The sequence below is a fragment of the Schizophyllum commune genome (genome assembly GCF_000143185.2).
Source record: "Schizophyllum commune H4-8 unplaced genomic scaffold SCHCOscaffold_3, whole genome shotgun sequence".
NCBI classification, from domain to species: Eukaryota; Fungi; Basidiomycota; class Agaricomycetes; order Agaricales; family Schizophyllaceae; genus Schizophyllum; species Schizophyllum commune.
The window spans coordinates 2,166,415-2,182,747 of record NW_026089540.1 but is presented as its reverse complement, the minus strand read 5'-3'; the positions used below and the strand labels follow the sequence as shown (position 1 = coordinate 2,182,747).

Below are 16,333 nucleotides of genomic sequence, written 5' to 3'. Positions count from 1 at the left end.
TCGGAGCGGCGCAAAGCCTCGGAATCGGGCATCTCCGAAGCGCGGCACGTGACATGTTGAACTTCTACTCAACTAGACTCGGCCATGAAGGACCCGGGAAAGCGTCTTTGACCTCTACTCTCAGACGAAACATGCTAGAAATGACAGTACATACTGTAGGGAAGATAGAACTGCGTCTCCACGCCGCAGCCTCAGTTAATGAGTGATGCCACTTGACCTGCCACTCGTCAGGCGCAGTCCGCTAGAGAACCGATGTTTGCTGCGCCTTCCATCTAAACACAGGTCACCCTGTGATCTTTCCGTTCTTCCCCACAGTCCTCACGTATCTCGGATTTATTATGGTTTGCCGCAGCAATTTAGCATGCCATGCGTTTTTGGGTGGCGCAAGTAATTCGGGTCGGACTCTGACAGACGCATCTTGTGTCATGACTTTGTGACGACCTTCCATGCTGACCTCTCTCGACTTCCATCTTCCAGCAAAGCTCGGGGCCTTCGTCGGGGTGCTGATTGTCCATTCTCTGGCGGTATTTTCGGTGGCCTTCTAGACTTTTGCGCGTCACATTATTGACACCCTGCCTTCAATATCACCATTCCACAGGCAATGAGAATGAGGATCATCTTTTCTGTGAGCAAATTTGCCTCAAGCGTTAGCCAGAGCGTCAGCACAGGACGAACGAGCTGCATCTTGGTTGCTTTCAAACCCGTCGAGCACTTCGCGAGATTTAGTGAGTCCACCTTACTGGCCTTCGACGTAGATGAGCGCAGCCTACTTACTTCGGGATCGCTGCCTTTACTTTGGAAGACTTCAACGCATCTTCGACGCGAGCACCTCCAAGTCGAACATCACGATCAGCATCAAGGCTCACACCCATTTCAAACGCACGCGAGCCAGTTCTCACACGGCGGCCCTGGTTGGTGAATTCGCCAAGTGCGCGATCACGACAACAAAGCCCTTCCCCTTTTGCCGCCACTTTCTTTCACAGTCACATAGCCTGTCCATTGTTGGATCCAACTTTGCGCCTTTCACGCATCAGGCTGCTGGAGCAGTCGCCCAGCTTTCCGCTCCTTACCCCCTCCCCCTCTCACCCACCGTCGCCAGCACCCAGTGAGAGCCCAGGACCAGCACCATGTTCTCCTCCTTCCGCCGCAAGCCGTCGAAGAAGGACACGGAACCGCCGCCCGGCATCCGCGCGACGCCCTCGCTCCCAGAGCTTAACAGCCAGGGCATCCCATGGCCCGAGAACCTCGTCGACGCGCGCGTGCTGCAGCAGGAGCTGGGGATGCAGACCCCGTCCCCGGGCGGCGCGCGCCCGTCCCTGCACAACCGCGAGCACCCGCCGGTCTCGTTCCACAAGCCCTTCCGCTCGAACTCGCAGTCGCAGTCCGACGCGGGCGCCGACGCGTCGGGCAAGATCTCGTCGCTGTACATGGCGGAGAAGCCGAACAAGCTCGAGCTGCGCAAGTCCGTGCACAGCCAGACGCCGTCGCACCGCTACACGCAGCGGCGCGCGCGCCTGCCGCCGACGTTCAACTTGATGGTGTGTGGCTTGTGGTGTCAATCTATGTAGCAACGCTGATCGGTGTCGCGCCAGGTCGTCGGCGGTATTGGAACTGGCAAGACGAGCCTCCTGCGTCTTCTGTTGGAGACTGCGGACCTGTCTCCGGCAGCGACGAACGATCAGCGCGCCGCGCTCGACCGCTTCCTCCGCGGTCCGCCCCGCACCACCAATGCCATTGAGACCGCGTGCGTTGAGATATGCGAGTCGCGCTTCGACCGTGTCCTGCTGTCCGTCATTGACACGCCTGGCCTCGACTTCTCGGCCGGCCGCGAGCTCAAGCTGGAGCGTCAAGTGAACAGCGTGATGAAGTACGTCGACGCGCAGTATGCGGATACGATGAGCGAGGAGTCCAAAGTGGTCCGTCAGAACAAAGGGGATCAGCATATTCACCTGTGAGGGATCGTGATAATCTACATGAGTCGGCGCTCATCTTTGTGCCAGCTGTATCTACCTCATCGACCCCTCCTCCGTTAAGCCCTCAGAGCCCAAGGCCACCCCCCAGGAAAACCACCCCGAAGTATCTATCCCCCAAGAGGGTTCTTCCACGACCCCTGATCTCGTCCCCGACACATCCTCCGAGGCTGGCGACGATAGCGAGGACGAAGGCGGCAGCGAAGGTCCTCTTTCTCTTTCTCCCGCCGAAATTCGCGTCATCCGCCGTCTATCTACACGCTGCAACGTTTTGCCCGTAGTTGCGCGCGCAGATTCGCTCACGGACGAGAATCTCGCCGCTGTTAAGAAAGCCGTGCGCCACGATCTGTTGGCAGCAGGGCTGGGCTTTGGCGTGTTTGGTCCGAATGCGGAGCCTACGGCCACGCCGCCGTCAAGCGCGCGCAAGACGCAATTTGAGGAGGCCGAAGAGGGAACCCCGAAGGCGGAAGCTTCGGCTACGAATGGTCACGCAGAGACCAATGGCCACGCAGAGGCCCTCAACGGTCACGCAGAGACACAGAACGGGCACGCTGAGCCTGCGAACGGCGACTCAAGCGCCCCTGCAGGCGGAGAGATCAAGGACGTGGCCGAGCCAATTGCGGATACCAGCGGCGAGCCTTCCCCTGCCACCCCATCCGGCAGCCCCGTCAAGCAAGCCAGCACCCCCACCAGCCCCGCGACCAGCCCAGCGAAGGACACCGAGCGCCAGTCGCGCGGCATCATCAAGCTCCGCCCCAGCCGCCACCGCTCGCGCTCCCGGCGCGAGCGCTCCGTCGTCATCGACGACGAGCCGAGCCCCGCCGCGGACCCCGAGAGCGTCGCGAACGTGCGCTTCTCCGCCAGCGTCGTCGCGAACGCGGATTTGGGCGCCGCGATGCCGTTCGCGCTGATTGCGCCCGAGGCGAGTCGGCGGGGCGTGCCGCGGAGGCACAGCGTGAGCAGGCAGGGGCGCGCTGCGTCGAACGGTGCACCTCCGGGGTCGCCGGACGAAGGGCAAGAGAGCGCGCCGATATCGCCTGGGGGCGTTTCGCGCCTGAGCCGCTACCAGAGCGCGCCGCCGGCGGACTTGAAGGGCGTGTTCGTTCGAAAGTACCGGTGGGGCGTGATCGACGTGCTCGACCCGCGGCACTGCGACTTCGCGATGATGCGCACGGCGGTGTTGTCGACGCATCTGAAGGTGGGTAAACTCAGCGTGGTCCGAAAAGAAATCCTGACGCGTTAATTTATGATAGCCACTCAAGACACGCACAAAGGAGGTTCTGTACGAGAAATACCGGACTGAAAAGCTTCTCGCGCGGCGAGCGACCGCGAACATCTCTGAGGACGAGAGGAACCGCTTGCTGGAAGGTGCGTCCCTGCCCTTTGATCCAACTCCCAATCTATGCTAACACACTCAATTCCTGCAGAACTCGGGCTGTGAACATACTAAGTGTCACGATGCGTATATCGGCGCCATCTATCTGGAAGTAAATTATCGTGTATTTCCGGCCACTACGCTCCCCACCTCCCCTTTACCCTTTCTCATTCATACCCTTTTGGTTTACCCACTTCTCGTCTCATACCTGTACTCACAACGCGCGTGCGCTATTACTAGCATAGCGTACACGTTCTGTTCTTATTCGTCGCTGTCTGATTTTTCACCCTTGGTTTACACATTCGTACTTACGGACTGACGCCTGGCGCTTTGTCCCTTGGGATCGGTTGACTCGTTCTATGCTCACCTGGAAGGCACCTTTACACACTACTTGATAAAGGAGCCGCGATGCGGTTTGACTCGACGTCTGTGATTGCTGAGCTTCTTGCTGAAGTAAACCCAGATTGAGATGCATGCTTCGCGAAGACGCTGAAGCTCAACATGTCACCTGACTCCGGTACCGACGTCGCGCTTGCGCAAATTGCAGGGATGAACTATCGTTGAAACACGCGATTCGTCAGTATAATAATGGAAGTAAAGCAGAAGAATACTACGCGAAGAACGAAAGCCTAATGGAGGAATGGGAGTAAAGAGGTAGAAAGCGCGATGGATGTAAAGAAAAGAATCCGTACTAAAGAACCATGATAGAGCTATAGGCTGTAGCTGCGATGATGATTATACATAGGGAATCGGAGATATAGTACCTGCTTCGCTTTTTTCTTTCCCCATCCCCTTGGTCTATACTGTTCGACTACTGTTTCGATGATGACCATGTTCCTTGTATTACACCTTCTTCTGCGCTCCGCCAAGCACCCATTCCAACGCCACAGGTCGCATTTCTCCTCCTAAATTGCTGCGTCCGTTATCATCTCGACCTCCTCTTGCCTTGACAACGTCCACCTATCGCCTCTCCTTGAAGGTCCCTAGCCTTCTAACCCACCCGCGAGGAGCCCGCCGAGTGCGACGGCTCCACAAGGTCCGGTTCGTTCAGCATGAACGCGATGGCGGCCGACGAGAGCGATGAGCGCGACGGCGTGTTCTCAGGCGTGTAGCTGGGCGGGAGGTCCGGCGAGTGTACAGAGGCTGAAAGCAGGTCGTGCATCGAGGTAGATGGCAGGTCATGCACCAAGGCAGACGACATCTCGTGCACTGAGATTGCCGACAGATCGTGTACCGAGACCGACGGCATGTCGTGGGGTATTTCCGGTGCGTGTCGCGATAGGTGTGGCAGGCCAGTCACCGCGACGGGTGGGAGGTCGTGCTCCCCTTCGGTCGGAAGTTGAAGAGGGTGCCTTGCGGGGGGTTCGCCTTCGCTGCTAGGGCCCGCGGCATCGGGCGTCCGCTCGGCAAAGATGTGATTGAACTCCTTCGCGTGGGCTGAGGGAAGCCGTTAGTACGCGTTCAAGATAGGTAGGGAATTTGTGAAAGGAGGGATATACATGGGCGAGTGATGGAGTTAGTATACAACAGAGGAACCCAAACGCACCCGTGTCATTCTGATTCCCACATGCGCTGCCAGCGGGGCAATCTTTGCGTGCGAGAATATGCTCTTCCAAAAAGCCCTTTGCCCGCTCGCGCACCCACCAGTCACGGATACCCCACAGCAGAATTTCTGTCGCGCAAACACGGCAAATCCTACAAGCCAAGTCAGTACAGAGCATCGGCTGTTTACCACCTCACTGACCTCCTGCGCGGTGCATCGGGATTGGGGTCGGGCACGGGCGCGCCACCCGTAGAGTCCGTGAAAAGACCCTGGTCAATAAGAGGCTGGAAACCCCGGGGCTGCGTTTGCAGGTACATGACGATCTCGCGGTAGATGTGCCTTGGTGTCATTTCTTGCGCTGGAGAATCTTCAGTTCACTTGCTCTGGATATAGAGTGATATTTACCTGTTAGGTAATCCAGCATAATCTCTACCTCCACATAGTTGCTATCGAAGCACTCGTACACATCCGTCGATTGTATGAGGTCGGCCACGTCCATCATCCCATGCGGCTGCTGGTGCAAGAGCGGACCCGCCTGGCACCGCCCCCGCACGCCGATGCCACAAAAGTGAATGTGGCAGAAGTCGCATTTGCTCGACGCAGGCGCGTTCAGCGCCATCAGGTTCTCACTGGAAGACAAACAAATGAAGTCAGATATGCGCCTCCTTTCACACGACGCGCAGGTGACCGCACCAGTTGCCACAGTGCCCATGGCCGGGCGGGAGACCATCGTCCAGGGGCCACGCATTGTCGGGCTCGATGTTGGGATCCGCGATCGGCTGGGGGCACTGCCAGCCGTACGGGTTGTGCGGCGCGCAGTGGGGGCAGGGGCGCGCGAAGTCAGTGCTCGGGTTCAGATTGGGCTCGGGGGACGCGGTGCGGGGGACGGGGATCTGCGAAACGGTGGCCATGAGCAAGGAGTGAATGAGATGGATGGATAGTGGCGCACGCACCCGGAGGTTGGATCCTTTCCTGTAGATCGCGTCTGCCTGCTGCACCTCCCTCTCGGGGCGCGCTTTCTCCGGGGCGATGCGCAGGAGCGTGTCCACAACCGCGGACATGGTACGGAAGGGGGCCACCGACGTCGACACGCTCCGGCACGCGGGGCAATTCGTCCCACCATTCTGTGCCGCGGACTCAATCTCTGCGCATGGACCAGGCTCGGTCCTGCAGTCAGGCGCACCTTTATCCACTGTACAACACAGCTGCAGCCGAGTGAGCACAAGATATAGTGTACGAAGAAGGCAGATCACGCACCTCCCGCAAAAGAAATGCTGGCAGGGCAGCACGATGACCGGGTTGATGACGAGATCAGAGCAGCAGCCGCACTGGAGGTCGAGCGCGAGCTCGTCCGCGAGCCGATTCTGGCGCTCGCTGGCCGACTCGACACTGTCCTCCTCCGTCTGCGGCGTGTCCTCCCTGCGCCGCTTGCCTGTGCGCGTGTCGGGGTCCTCCGTGGCGTCGAAAGACGGCGACGCCTTGCGCTTGAGCGTTAGCGCAGCGTCAGCCACATGCGTGCCCGGAGCTCGCTCGCTAGACTCGTGATCCATCTAAGGGTTGTACGGGAAGTTCTGGGATGTATGCGGTATTCGAGATGGTGGTTGCAGACAAGAGGGATGCCAAAGCGCTTTGAGTGGATGAGCCGCGTGCCCCCCAAATTCGGATAAACCTCCGGAGACTGCTAATGAGGCCTCCCACGTGCACTCATCAGACGCGTTAGACGCGCGTCGGACGCGTAGAGAACAACAAAACAAGGCAACTACTGCACATACAATACGTATATATTACTGCTACACCGATGCTCTTTCTACCGGGGGCCCTACAATATCAAAGGTGTCCATCGTCGATTGCCTATCCAACATCATGGTCTATGACCTGTCCATCGTCGTCGCCCAGCGTGCACGATATTATATGTACTGTCCTGGTCCAAAACCTTTACGAGCCATTCATCAGACTCACCACCTCCCTCATTAATCCTCATACGTCGTCAATCGCGCCGAGTTCTGATTCGGGTTCGACATCACCGACGTGAAGTCCAACTGCTCGTACAACGGTTGCCCGTGCTCCAAGCAGGCCTCATTGACCTCCTGCACCAGCGCCGCGTACCGAACCCTCTGCTCCGGACATGGGAACAGCGTCGACAAGCTGGAGTTCGCGTGTAGTATCAGCATCCCTTTCCCGCCACGACCGGGCAATCGACTCACTAGTCCACACAAGGCATGAGCGCCTTGCACAACTCCAATGCCATGGGCAGGTCCGTGCTCTTGTACAGCCGGATGGCTCTGGGATGCTCGTCAGCTCCGGAGCAAAGAAAGGAGGGGTTCGGGTCTGAGGTAGACGTACGACTTAATCTGCGCCATAAACCAAAAGACGAAGAACGGACGCCGATTAAGCGTATTCGTCGCATTCCCGGTGACGGTGTGCAACCCCTGCATGACCTGGCGACCAATGGCTATCCGGTAGCTCACTATATAGGTTGTATCAGTGTCCGCGCGTCTAAAAGAATATCAGGCGCATACTCTTCTTCAGCATATCCTCCGTTCCGTAGAATACCCTTTACGGAGATCATCAGTGATTGGCCACTTATAGTAAGAGAATCACTCACGATGTCGCCGGCAACACCCTCCTGTACTCATACCCCACGCACATCCTGGCACTGTAGGACGGCCGTCAGCTTTCTGTTCCTTCCTTTCCCAATCCCAATTCAACCCACCTAAACAGATAATCCCGACTATGAAACAAAAACGCCCGCTCTATCTCGCACGCATGTCCCCTCAACGCCGCCTCAATCGCATCAGCCTCCTGATTCACACTAATCGCAAAATGCGCCTTCTCCACGTCCGACATCCGGGTGAGCGGCGACCGCGTGCGCATAACCATGAGAATCGTCGCGTTCCACAGCAAAAAGCTGCGCTCGAAGAGGGCCCAGACGGTCTCCTTGGCAAGTGGGGCGGAGGAGGGGCGCATAGAGTAGATGGAGGACTCGCCTGTGAAGAAGACGGCGTACTGCGGGACGTTTAGTTTGGATGAGATAAAGTAAGGTAGTAAGGAAAACAACTCACATTCGACGGCGCAGAAATATGCAACGCCACCGGCGCCCGCCCATACGACAAGTTATACGTATGGTGCCCCGAGAACAAGTAGAGCGAGCTCCACAGCAGCCGCCTCGACGACTCCTTCTCGATCTCCGCCTCCGTCCACTTCGGGTCCCACGCCGGCGTCATCTCCCACGTCGGCGGCACGTACTCCTCCGGGCGGCGGTTGTGCTTGAGCGTGAAGGACAGGCACTCGCAGGGGCCTTGGGTGTGGGCGTGTGTGCGGGCAAGATCGGTGCCCGGAGCGTGCTCAACGCGCGCGCGGGCTATGGGGACACTGCTCTGATTGAACATCGACGTGCGCGGGTCCTCGAAGTCGATCGAAGTGAATTGCAGGCTCTGGATTATGGCGTCCAGTATGCGGAGAGCGGCCGCGCACCGGGGCGTGGAGTGCAGAGGATGCGCACAGACCTCAAAGAGCGCCGCCAGCTAGGACTTGTAAGCCCACGTGCGCATTAACAAATAGGAGACCTACCCAAGCCGCCTGCGCTAACTCCAAGTCGATGGACTGCGCATTATACGCGGCGTCGATGTATCCCTGAGCCATGTCTCTGCAAGGATGAATTAGCAAGACGCCGAAGATCAGTCTGAATACCCTCACCTAAATCGAAGCGCGCGCTCCCGTCCCATCTCCTTTCCCTCCAACTGCGAGCTGCGGAAAAATATGGAGATCGCGAGCGCGCCATAGACGAGTCCGGGCTGCATGTTGTCGCGTCGGTAGGCATTGTGGAAGGTGCCAAAGAAGGTGGGAACGTGGAAAAAGGAGAACCAGTAATTGGAGACGCGGAACATGAAGCGGAGGTCAGAGGTAATCTGCTGGGCGGCCCACTCGCGCTGGGAGGCGCTGATGTGCGGCATGTAATTGGCGGCGGGCGCGGAGTACAGGGAAAGGAGGTTGTCCCACCACGTGGAGCGGGAGAACTGCATGGAGGGCTGCGAGAGAAATGTGGTGGAGGGACGTGGGGCATAGTCATCGCGATAGTCGTAGGCGCCCTGCTCTTGACGCGTTAGACACAAGACTGGGGGTAAAGGTAATGGACTCACTTGATTGGCGTAGTGATAGGGATATTCGTACGAGGTGCTGGGCTCGCCGTATGAGCGGGGGGCTAGACCTGCCACCTCAGGTGACACGTCGCCATAGGCCTGGTAGTATGGCGTCTGCTGTCGATAGGGCTGGATGTCGTACTCCTCAAAGTAAAGGTGCTCCTCGCGTGGCTGCTGCGGGTAGCTCGCTTGCGGTTGGAGGTCCAACTCATCGACGCTGTTGCGGCGGCTCGTCGACTGCGAAGGCACGGTGTACGACTCTGCGGTAGCTGACGTGCGCCGCCGCGACGTCGAACGCCCGCTCGCGGCAGACGGACGCTGGCGCGCACCAGGAACCTTGTCAGGCCCCCGCCGCCGTGGCAGCGCATCATAATTGCACTCCGGATTTCCTTTCACTGTGCAATTGTGACACGCAGGCCGAGCGCCGTCGCAGCGAATTTTCCGGTTGCGGCTGGAAGGGCGGGTAGTGGGAAGGCGCTGGGGCATGTGGGGGACGTACCACTGCAGACAGGCGACGTACACGCGGGCACGGGGTTTGCCACGGGTCGTCAGCGGCTGGTTGGCATCCAGTGGGAGCGTGCCCTTCTCACGACGTGCGCGCTTGTGCGACGGGGAAGCGTCATCGGTGGACTCGCCGTCCGGATCGCGATTGCCCTTGCTACCGCTGATACGGGGGATGGCATCGTCAGGGTGAGGCGTGGGGTGGGCAGGAGGCAGGGCGTCATGGTGAATCGCTCGGTGCGACGACTGCGAGGGAGGGGCATGGCGGGGGACAATGTTGATGGCCTCCTCGAGGTAGTTGACGGGGCGGGGCGCGTAGCTGTCGAACCGCACGTCGCCATCGACGTCAGCGTGCAACGATGGCGGTGGTTGGGAAGCAAGGAGCGGGACAGGGGCTGCGTGGTCTGTTTGCGGTCTGTTTGTGGGATGCATCGGCGGCGAGGCGGTGGACGGCGGTCGAGCGACTCACGAGACAGCGCCGGTGTCAAGAAAAGGTGCTCGCTTATATCCTTCGTCACTTCCGCGCACAGAGATCGCGCCTGTTGATGAAAGGGGCGCTGGCACGTGGTCGGATCGTGATCAATAATTAATGTTTGTCGTCAAACGGGGATACTGACGTCATCTATCAAGGTGCCGCCCGATTGGCGTTCCCACGCCACCCGGTGTTCATCTTCGCCAGCACGATTAGAGCGCGTCTGCCTAGGATTTTACACGAAAGTTACAGAAAAAGCAATGTTTTTTCACGAAAATCCTGTAGGAAGCACAAAGATATCCACGATGATCTCATTGTATTCGGAGAATATCTTAGCGGCGAAGTCAGCGCTAAACATGCTCTATAGCGTCTCGTATCGCTTATGCGCCCCCGAAGCGTGGTGGAATGGGTCCACGCAGGGGCCGCTCACCTCCCTGAGTGATCTGGAGGACAAGAGCGCGTTTCTCGTTGCGCGGCGCGAGCGGGAGAGAGTCACCGTGGGTCTTGATGTCATTTCGAGGTGGAAATTGTTTGGGGCCTTCGAAAGATTTCACGCGTTCTCAAAGATTTTATGGACAATTCTACTCGACGTTGAATTTGAAATAGGGCCTAAAATTCCTAGGCAGACGCGCTCTATTTAGGCGCCGAGCGCAATTGGCGCCTCCGCTGCTTGTCTCCAGAGCCGCCGAGCCTCTAGACGAGCGACCTCAAGCGCTAAAATGACACCCCCCTCAGCTCTACCACGGAAACGAGAAGCCATCGCCGCCCTGTTGCCGACCTGTCAGTCGAATGATTCGTTGCCACCGCAGAACTTCGATGCCATTCAACAAGTCCAGCCTCCTGCGCAGCGCCGCGCGACGACCACACCCTCCACACCACATGATCTCGATGTGTGCCACGGATCGCTCACCCAGCTTTCGTAGCGTGCGAAGGTGCGTCCCATCGCCCACCCAACCCTCTCTCCGTTCAACCTACTCGCGAGGTGCCGCTGACCATAGACATGTACAATGTCATCCGCATCAGCGCAGTGGGCGGCGCTTATCAGCGCGCCTCATTTTCCGTTCCGCCAGCTCGGGAAATCCGCTCGGCGCTCGTGGAAGTCCCCCCTCGAGTTTCCGACACGCAATCCTTGTGTAATTTATCACATACGCCTGGACTATACGCGCGCTTGTGGTGGAGCGACAACGAGGGAACCGACGTGTCGGCCGTGATGCCCACGTTAGCCTCCGCTGCCCTTGTCCTGGTACCTGCGCCCAGCCCGAGGTGCCCGCGCACCTGTCTACTGTTTGCGCTTAGCGTATGAGAATTACAGGTTACCCTTGTACTTCGCGACCAATTACTGACCTCCGAGGCGTTTGTCAGACTGGATCTAACCTCGTTCGCTGCCCCGTCCTTACCCTGGTCTGCAGACTCGACCAGCTTCTCCAGCACGATAGGCCTCGTACCTGCGGAAACGCTACAGCTACGCGCCGCCGGGTGACAGCGACTGCCTATACCTTTTCCCCTCTCGCGCTACGAGTTCGCCTCTGACGTTACGAATTCGTCTGCCCAAGTCTCAGAAAGGATGACAGGTCAGACCCGTCTTCGCATCTGGACGATTCGACCTACCCTGCCGTTCCTCGCCAACATATACTATATTGGATCGTCAGCGGAGGCTACTACCACAGCTCACCGTCCGAAAGAACTTGTCTGGTCATCTCTTGCCGCTCTGGAGTCCAACCCCCGAGCTACTGCTGCGCTATCGATTTGGACTTTTCTATGCATGTCTATCGTTTTCAAAAGGATCTCACGGTACTCGTTGACGCTCGAACCTAGCCTCATGGTCATCGGACGAAGGGGACAGGCAGAGGCGAATGTATACTTTGATCGATGTACGGTTTGTACCGCCGTCTGATGCGCGGCTCAGATCGTAAATTCGCCTACGCTGGCTATCATCGCCACCCGCCTGCCACTGCTACGACCTTGCATTAGCGGCCAACCGGGCTCACGCCAACGCTATTACGATTACCCCAGTTCGCAACTGCCGGGCCCAAGCTTAGGTCGACAAGCATTCTTCTACGCTGTTGACCTACTCTATCGGGACCCTCGATGTAAGCGACCACTCCAGATGAACGATCGTCCCCGCGGCGACATATGTGTGTACACAGTATGTAAGTGATGTCCCTTCCATGTCAAGGATGCCCTTCCATCACAGCAATCGTCAGGCTAGTAGTCACCCTTCCGCTCGTGGAGCGGTCTTGATTTTTGTTTAGTTGGAGCGTGTACAAACAAACGAAGTCAGCGCTCGGCAGGCGGGGGTCCTGGGCTTCTGGACTTTCTTCGTAGCGGGAGGGGCCCTGATCCCACGCTTCCACCTTCTTGTGGCCTCCGACAGCAGTAGGAGGACGAGCAGAAGAGAGAGCTAACTACGGCTCACCATTCATGTCTCCGCCGTGCGCTATTAGCTCTGTTTGTACGTGCTCCAACTAAACAAAAATCACCGCTGCTCCACAAGCAGGGAGGTGACTACGAGCCTGACGATCGCTGCAAGCCGGCGCCGGGCTCCTGAAGTTACGGAACACGTCATTCTTGGTTTGATTGCCAGGTCTTGGGGCACGCCGCCGGGCGCATGGGATGTGCCAAAGACAGGACTGCCTTGATCTCCGTGTGGTAACCATTGTATACCGCAAGGTAAGCGGTGAATAACGCCTCGAGGCCTACTTCAGTGAGTCCCCACTTCAGCGTGCATGTTCCTCTCACTGCATACAACCTGCATGGTTCTTCCGCTGCGTTAAGGCTTCGTGAGGCCACCCGGCTCCGAATCCTTCGCACCCCGTTCCGCACGGACTTGGAGAGAACGTTGCCGCCCCATGCAGGCCTCGCGGATGAGGTATTCCTCTTGCTTCGTATGACAGCGTTCTTTCAGATGTATGTGAACATGAACGAGCTGACGCTCCTTGACCTTGACATTGCGGGAAACGGTGACTATGGGGTCGTGAAGACCGAAGGCAGGGCCACAAGGTACAGGAGGTAATGAGAGTACGCCCGAATCGGACCAGCGTTCAAAGTACCCATCACGCAACTATAGAGTATTTTCGCCCCACTCGCCGGTGCCGAGGCGATGCTTCCCAAGCTCAACCTCACCTTGATGTTGACGCACAATCCTCCCTCTTTGTTCTATGCCATTCCGCGCGCTACCTATGCGGTCACTACCTCATCTACGTATCCTGCCTCTCAATAGAATATCGCCTTCAAGTAGGCTTCCACCTCCAATGCCGACCGTACTGTATCGAGAAGGCTTTGCGAGCGACAGTCACTGAGTCAGGCGACCCACCACAACTATGTGGCACAAACCCTCGTCGTCACCCACTAAACATGAGTGGGATTGCGCCTCAAAGGCAAGTGTAGAGACAGATTGACCCGAACGTCAACTGTCGGTCGTCGAGCATGACGGGAAGTTCTTGGGCGGCCCTCGGCCATTGCCGATCACGTGAAAGGCTTGGTGGTCAACCCAAGGGTTTTCCAAGCGGCCGAAGGCCGCCCGACTAGGACCCCTGACAATACGGTTATATTCCAGATACAAATCCGGACAAGAACGGCCCAAAATCGGGCCCTCACCCAGATAAAAATCCGGACAGAAACCGCTTGGAGGGGTCAACAGGCAGATTCAGGTCCGGACAAGATTGTTGTGGTGGACGGTTGCCACACATATGTGTGCGCCCCGGGCCCGAAAGGTTGCCGTGGTCTAACGGAATGGCGCGGCTCATATCGAAGTCGTCTACGAGTTCGAACATGGCGTGAGGCTCGCGTATTAGACCTTTTTGTGATGAAATGGCCTTTCTCAGCATTCTCACTGAACAATCGCGGCTGAGAGGATTTAAGCAGCATGCACAAGAGCCACAGAGGCTCAGGCAGGCGTTATCCGCAAGATTATGGCGCCAGAGGCGCCCCGAAATTTTTTATCGATTATTTGACGATTTTTGATGATTTTTGGAGGCCAAATACGATTCCGGACAAGAATGGCGAGAACCCCCGTCGAGGGTCCGGACAGGAATGCCCAAAAGGCCGACTTTCAGTATCCGACCTCTGTGTGTATTGTCAGGGGTCCTGCCCGACTATCCCGACGACTCACGTGAAGCTGCCCAGGGTTTTCCGCGCCGCTGCGCGGCGCCCACCCAGGGTTTTCGACTGTGTCGGGCGGCGCGCCCTGCGCGCCGCCACCACCCCCACGGCATCTCGTCAAGCGAACGGAGGATCATCACGCACATATGCACATCACATCAAGTTCAACTTGATGGGATCTAGTCAGTCTTGAAGCCTTCTGGGGTCCTGATAGCCCTGCGAGAGTCTCTGGTGCTTGTAAATCAGAAGAAGTGTTATATTCTCATACTAGTGTACTATACAGCGGCGGCCAGATCAATTGCGCGATGCCTTTTTGGGAAAAATCGCCGAGGCGGGTGTTGGGCGTGGTCGGAAAAATCCAGTTTCTTCACAAAACGGTAGAGCGTAGCCAAAAACCCCCGAATACGAATTTTGAAGCGAAACGGGCATGTAATTCGTGAGATATGTGCCGTAGACTACCTGAGGGCGCGCAGTGCCATATGACGCATGTCGGCACATTTGAAGAGGATCACGGACGCTCTGCGGCAAAGTTGGTATGCAGACGGGGGTTTTCATGGGCGCTCTACCGTTCTGCGAGGTCGCCGAGACCCGCAAACTATGCCTAACGCTCGCCTCGGTGATTTTTCCCAAAAAGGCAGCGCGCAATTGATCTGGCCGCCGCTGTACATGTAACAAATTTAAAGAGAAGCTACACTGAATAGACAACAATTGCAGAAAGAGAGGAAGAGGAGGGACAAAAACTCGCCGAGTCAAATTAGGGGAGGCATAAGGAGGACCAAGAAGGATCGTACCGCACCGCGGTAGCTAAGTGCGATCATCGGAACGTTACTGGACGTGCGCAAGCGGGTAATCCGGCGGCATTGAGGAATGCTCGATCGGATGGGGGGAAGGAAGGGGTGGCGAGCGTGTATTTTCTCGCGAGGAGGAGGGAGGGGGCGCGGTGGGAGGGACTACGCCCGCAGTTTATGCTAGCCGCTGTTGTTGTGGGCTCGGGCGCTCTGAATGGTTTTGTCGGCACTACTTGGGGCGGGGCAGCGGAGGCGCGAGGGCGCGCGCGGTCGCCGTTGCCTGTCTACCATCGACCCGTTTGTTGAGCGTGCTGCGAGAGCGTGAGCAGCAATGATATTGATGGAGCTCACCATATCGTGCAATTTGACCTCGAGAGCGACCGCGACTGCTCGCGGGTAGCGCACTCGCCCTCCCCTAATCCGCTTGACCCTCCTCTTCCGCCACGGCGTCCTGTTCGTACGCCCGAGTTGGCCTCGGGGCCTCCGTCTGTAGTCGGGCGTCCTTCGTGCGTCTGCGCTAACGCACTGGATGGTGGTTGATGTCAAGCTTGAGCGTGAGCGCCTGCGTCTCCGCGATGTGGCGTCGCCTCGTGGCCGGACCAAGTTGGTCTCACGTGCGACCAAGTTGGTTGCACGTGAGACCAACTGTGGGAATCTCCTTCCATTTAGGAAAACCCTGGGCATGGCGGAATAGACACGTGAAATGTTGAACTTCGCACGTGCAACGAACGAGCCGACCAGCTCGCGAAGCGCGCAGCGGAGGAGCATTCGACGGAATCACGCTCGAGGACGAACGCTCTACGCAGAAGCCGAGAGGAGACGCTGTCTGCGTGGAGGCGCGAGTGGGACCGCCGCCCGATAACCGGACGCTTCGCCATCGCCAACCGCATAGCACCGTCGTTGAAACCGCTCGCACACTTTCGGGACTTGTGCGGGGACCGGGAGTTGTATGGACGAGTCGTACAGTGCCGCCTGGGCCACGGGTTCTTCGGCGAGTACTACAAAGACTTTGTGCCCAGCGAGAACATTGACTGCCCCTGTGGGGAACCATTACAGACACGACCTCACATTCTACAAGAATGCCCTATCTACGAACAGCACCGACACATACTCCGCAAGGTGTCCGAGGACGTGGCGCTGGCGGAGATCCTGGGCACGCCAAAGGGCATTGACGCGCTAGCCCGCTTCCTCAAGAAGAGCGGCGCGTTCACGAAGACAGGGCACCCGCGGGCGGAACCGCGCGCGCCGCGGTGGGAAGATGAGCCTGATCCGGTGGGGGAGGATGGGAGAATGGAGGACGAGGGATGGGAGACGGGCGAGGAGGAGGAGGAACGAGACGAGTGAGGGATCGGGCAACGAGGGGAGGGGAGAAACACACACAGCGCTTCGGCGCACCGACTGCACGCGACTCGAGCCGCACTTCGACCTCTACACCGAACCAGCC

At 58.0% G+C, this 16,333-nt stretch overlaps 5 protein-coding genes across 5 annotated transcripts; 3 read left to right on the top strand and 2 right to left on the bottom strand.

Moving 5' to 3' along the window:
• The first annotated feature begins 930 nt into the window (after window positions 1-930).
• Window positions 931-3,784, top strand: SCHCODRAFT_02615655 (uncharacterized protein). The gene is made up of 5 exons (XM_003034440.2): window positions 931-1,538; window positions 1,593-1,951; window positions 2,001-3,168; window positions 3,224-3,338; window positions 3,398-3,784. Exons 1-5 carry the CDS (start codon window positions 1,128-1,130, stop codon window positions 3,409-3,411), a joined length of 2,067 nt encoding a protein of 688 aa, XP_003034486.1. The 5' UTR covers window positions 931-1,127; the 3' UTR covers window positions 3,412-3,784.
• Window positions 3,785-3,858: 74 nt separating this feature from the next.
• On the bottom strand, window positions 3,859-6,535 carry SCHCODRAFT_02615651 (uncharacterized protein). Its single transcript, XM_050344722.1, has 8 exons — window positions 6,146-6,535; window positions 6,072-6,093; window positions 5,842-6,012; window positions 5,582-5,781; window positions 5,294-5,517; window positions 5,090-5,246; window positions 4,892-5,040; window positions 3,859-4,782 (listed from the first exon to the last, which is right to left on the bottom strand). The coding sequence occupies exons 1-8, from the start codon at window positions 6,436-6,438 to the stop codon at window positions 4,337-4,339; spliced, it is 1,662 nt and encodes a 553-aa protein (XP_050201734.1). The 5' UTR covers window positions 6,439-6,535; the 3' UTR covers window positions 3,859-4,336.
• Window positions 6,536-6,632: 97 nt separating this feature from the next.
• Window positions 6,633-10,030, bottom strand: SCHCODRAFT_02533051 (uncharacterized protein). Its single transcript, XM_050343558.1, has 10 exons — window positions 9,028-10,030; window positions 8,585-8,976; window positions 8,459-8,534; window positions 7,951-8,412; window positions 7,602-7,894; window positions 7,494-7,544; window positions 7,408-7,442; window positions 7,232-7,355; window positions 7,093-7,170; window positions 6,633-7,033 (listed from the first exon to the last, which is right to left on the bottom strand). Exons 1-10 carry the CDS (start codon window positions 9,958-9,960, stop codon window positions 6,859-6,861), a joined length of 2,619 nt encoding a protein of 872 aa, XP_050201733.1. The 5' UTR covers window positions 9,961-10,030; the 3' UTR covers window positions 6,633-6,858.
• Window positions 10,031-10,661: 631 nt separating this feature from the next.
• SCHCODRAFT_02197500 (uncharacterized protein) lies at window positions 10,662-11,351 on the top strand. Its single transcript, XM_050342043.1, has one exon. The coding sequence runs from the start codon at window positions 10,790-10,792 to the stop codon at window positions 11,135-11,137; it is 348 nt and encodes a 115-aa protein (XP_050201732.1). The 5' UTR covers window positions 10,662-10,789; the 3' UTR covers window positions 11,138-11,351.
• A 4,434-nt stretch (window positions 11,352-15,785) lies between these two features.
• SCHCODRAFT_02490873 (uncharacterized protein) lies at window positions 15,786-16,233 on the top strand (the record flags this gene model as incomplete). The annotated part of the gene is made up of 2 exons (XM_050342936.1): window positions 15,786-15,818; window positions 15,856-16,233. Coding segments are annotated over 2 exons (411 nt in total), but the record flags the coding sequence as incomplete, so codon positions are not given.
• Window positions 16,234-16,333: the final 100 nt, after the last annotated feature.

Bases quoted from the DNA above. Each gene is read 5' to 3' on its own strand.
- SCHCODRAFT_02615655 (XM_003034440.2), top strand. From the start codon at position 1,128: ATGTTCTCCTCCTTCCGCCGCAAGCCGTCGAAGAAGGACACGGAACCG. The intron at 1,539-1,592 runs GTGTGTGGCTTG...GTGTCGCGCCAG, and splicing joins CGCCGACGTTCAACTTGATG to GTCGTCGGCGGTATTGGAAC. The intron at 1,952-2,000 runs GTGAGGGATCGT...TCTTTGTGCCAG, and splicing joins GGGGATCAGCATATTCACCT to CTGTATCTACCTCATCGACC.
- SCHCODRAFT_02615651 (XM_050344722.1), bottom strand. From the start codon at position 6,438: ATGGATCACGAGTCTAGCGAGCGAGCTCCGGGCACGCATGTGGCTGAC. The intron at 6,013-6,071 runs GTGCGCCTGACT...TCCGCGGCACAG, and splicing joins GTGTTGTACAGTGGATAAAG to AATGGTGGGACGAATTGCCC. The intron at 5,247-5,293 runs GTAAATATCACT...AAGATTCTCCAG, and splicing joins TATGCTGGATTACCTAACAG to CGCAAGAAATGACACCAAGG.
- SCHCODRAFT_02533051 (XM_050343558.1), bottom strand. From the start codon at position 9,960: ATGCATCCCACAAACAGACCGCAAACAGACCACGCAGCCCCTGTCCCG. The intron at 7,443-7,493 runs GTGAGTGATTCT...ATCTCCGTAAAG, and splicing joins AGGGTGTTGCCGGCGACATC to GGTATTCTACGGAACGGAGG. The intron at 7,171-7,231 runs GTACGTCTACCT...CGAGCATCCCAG, and splicing joins TTTATGGCGCAGATTAAGTC to AGCCATCCGGCTGTACAAGA.
- SCHCODRAFT_02197500 (XM_050342043.1), top strand. From the start codon at position 10,790: ATGATTCGTTGCCACCGCAGAACTTCGATGCCATTCAACAAGTCCAGC.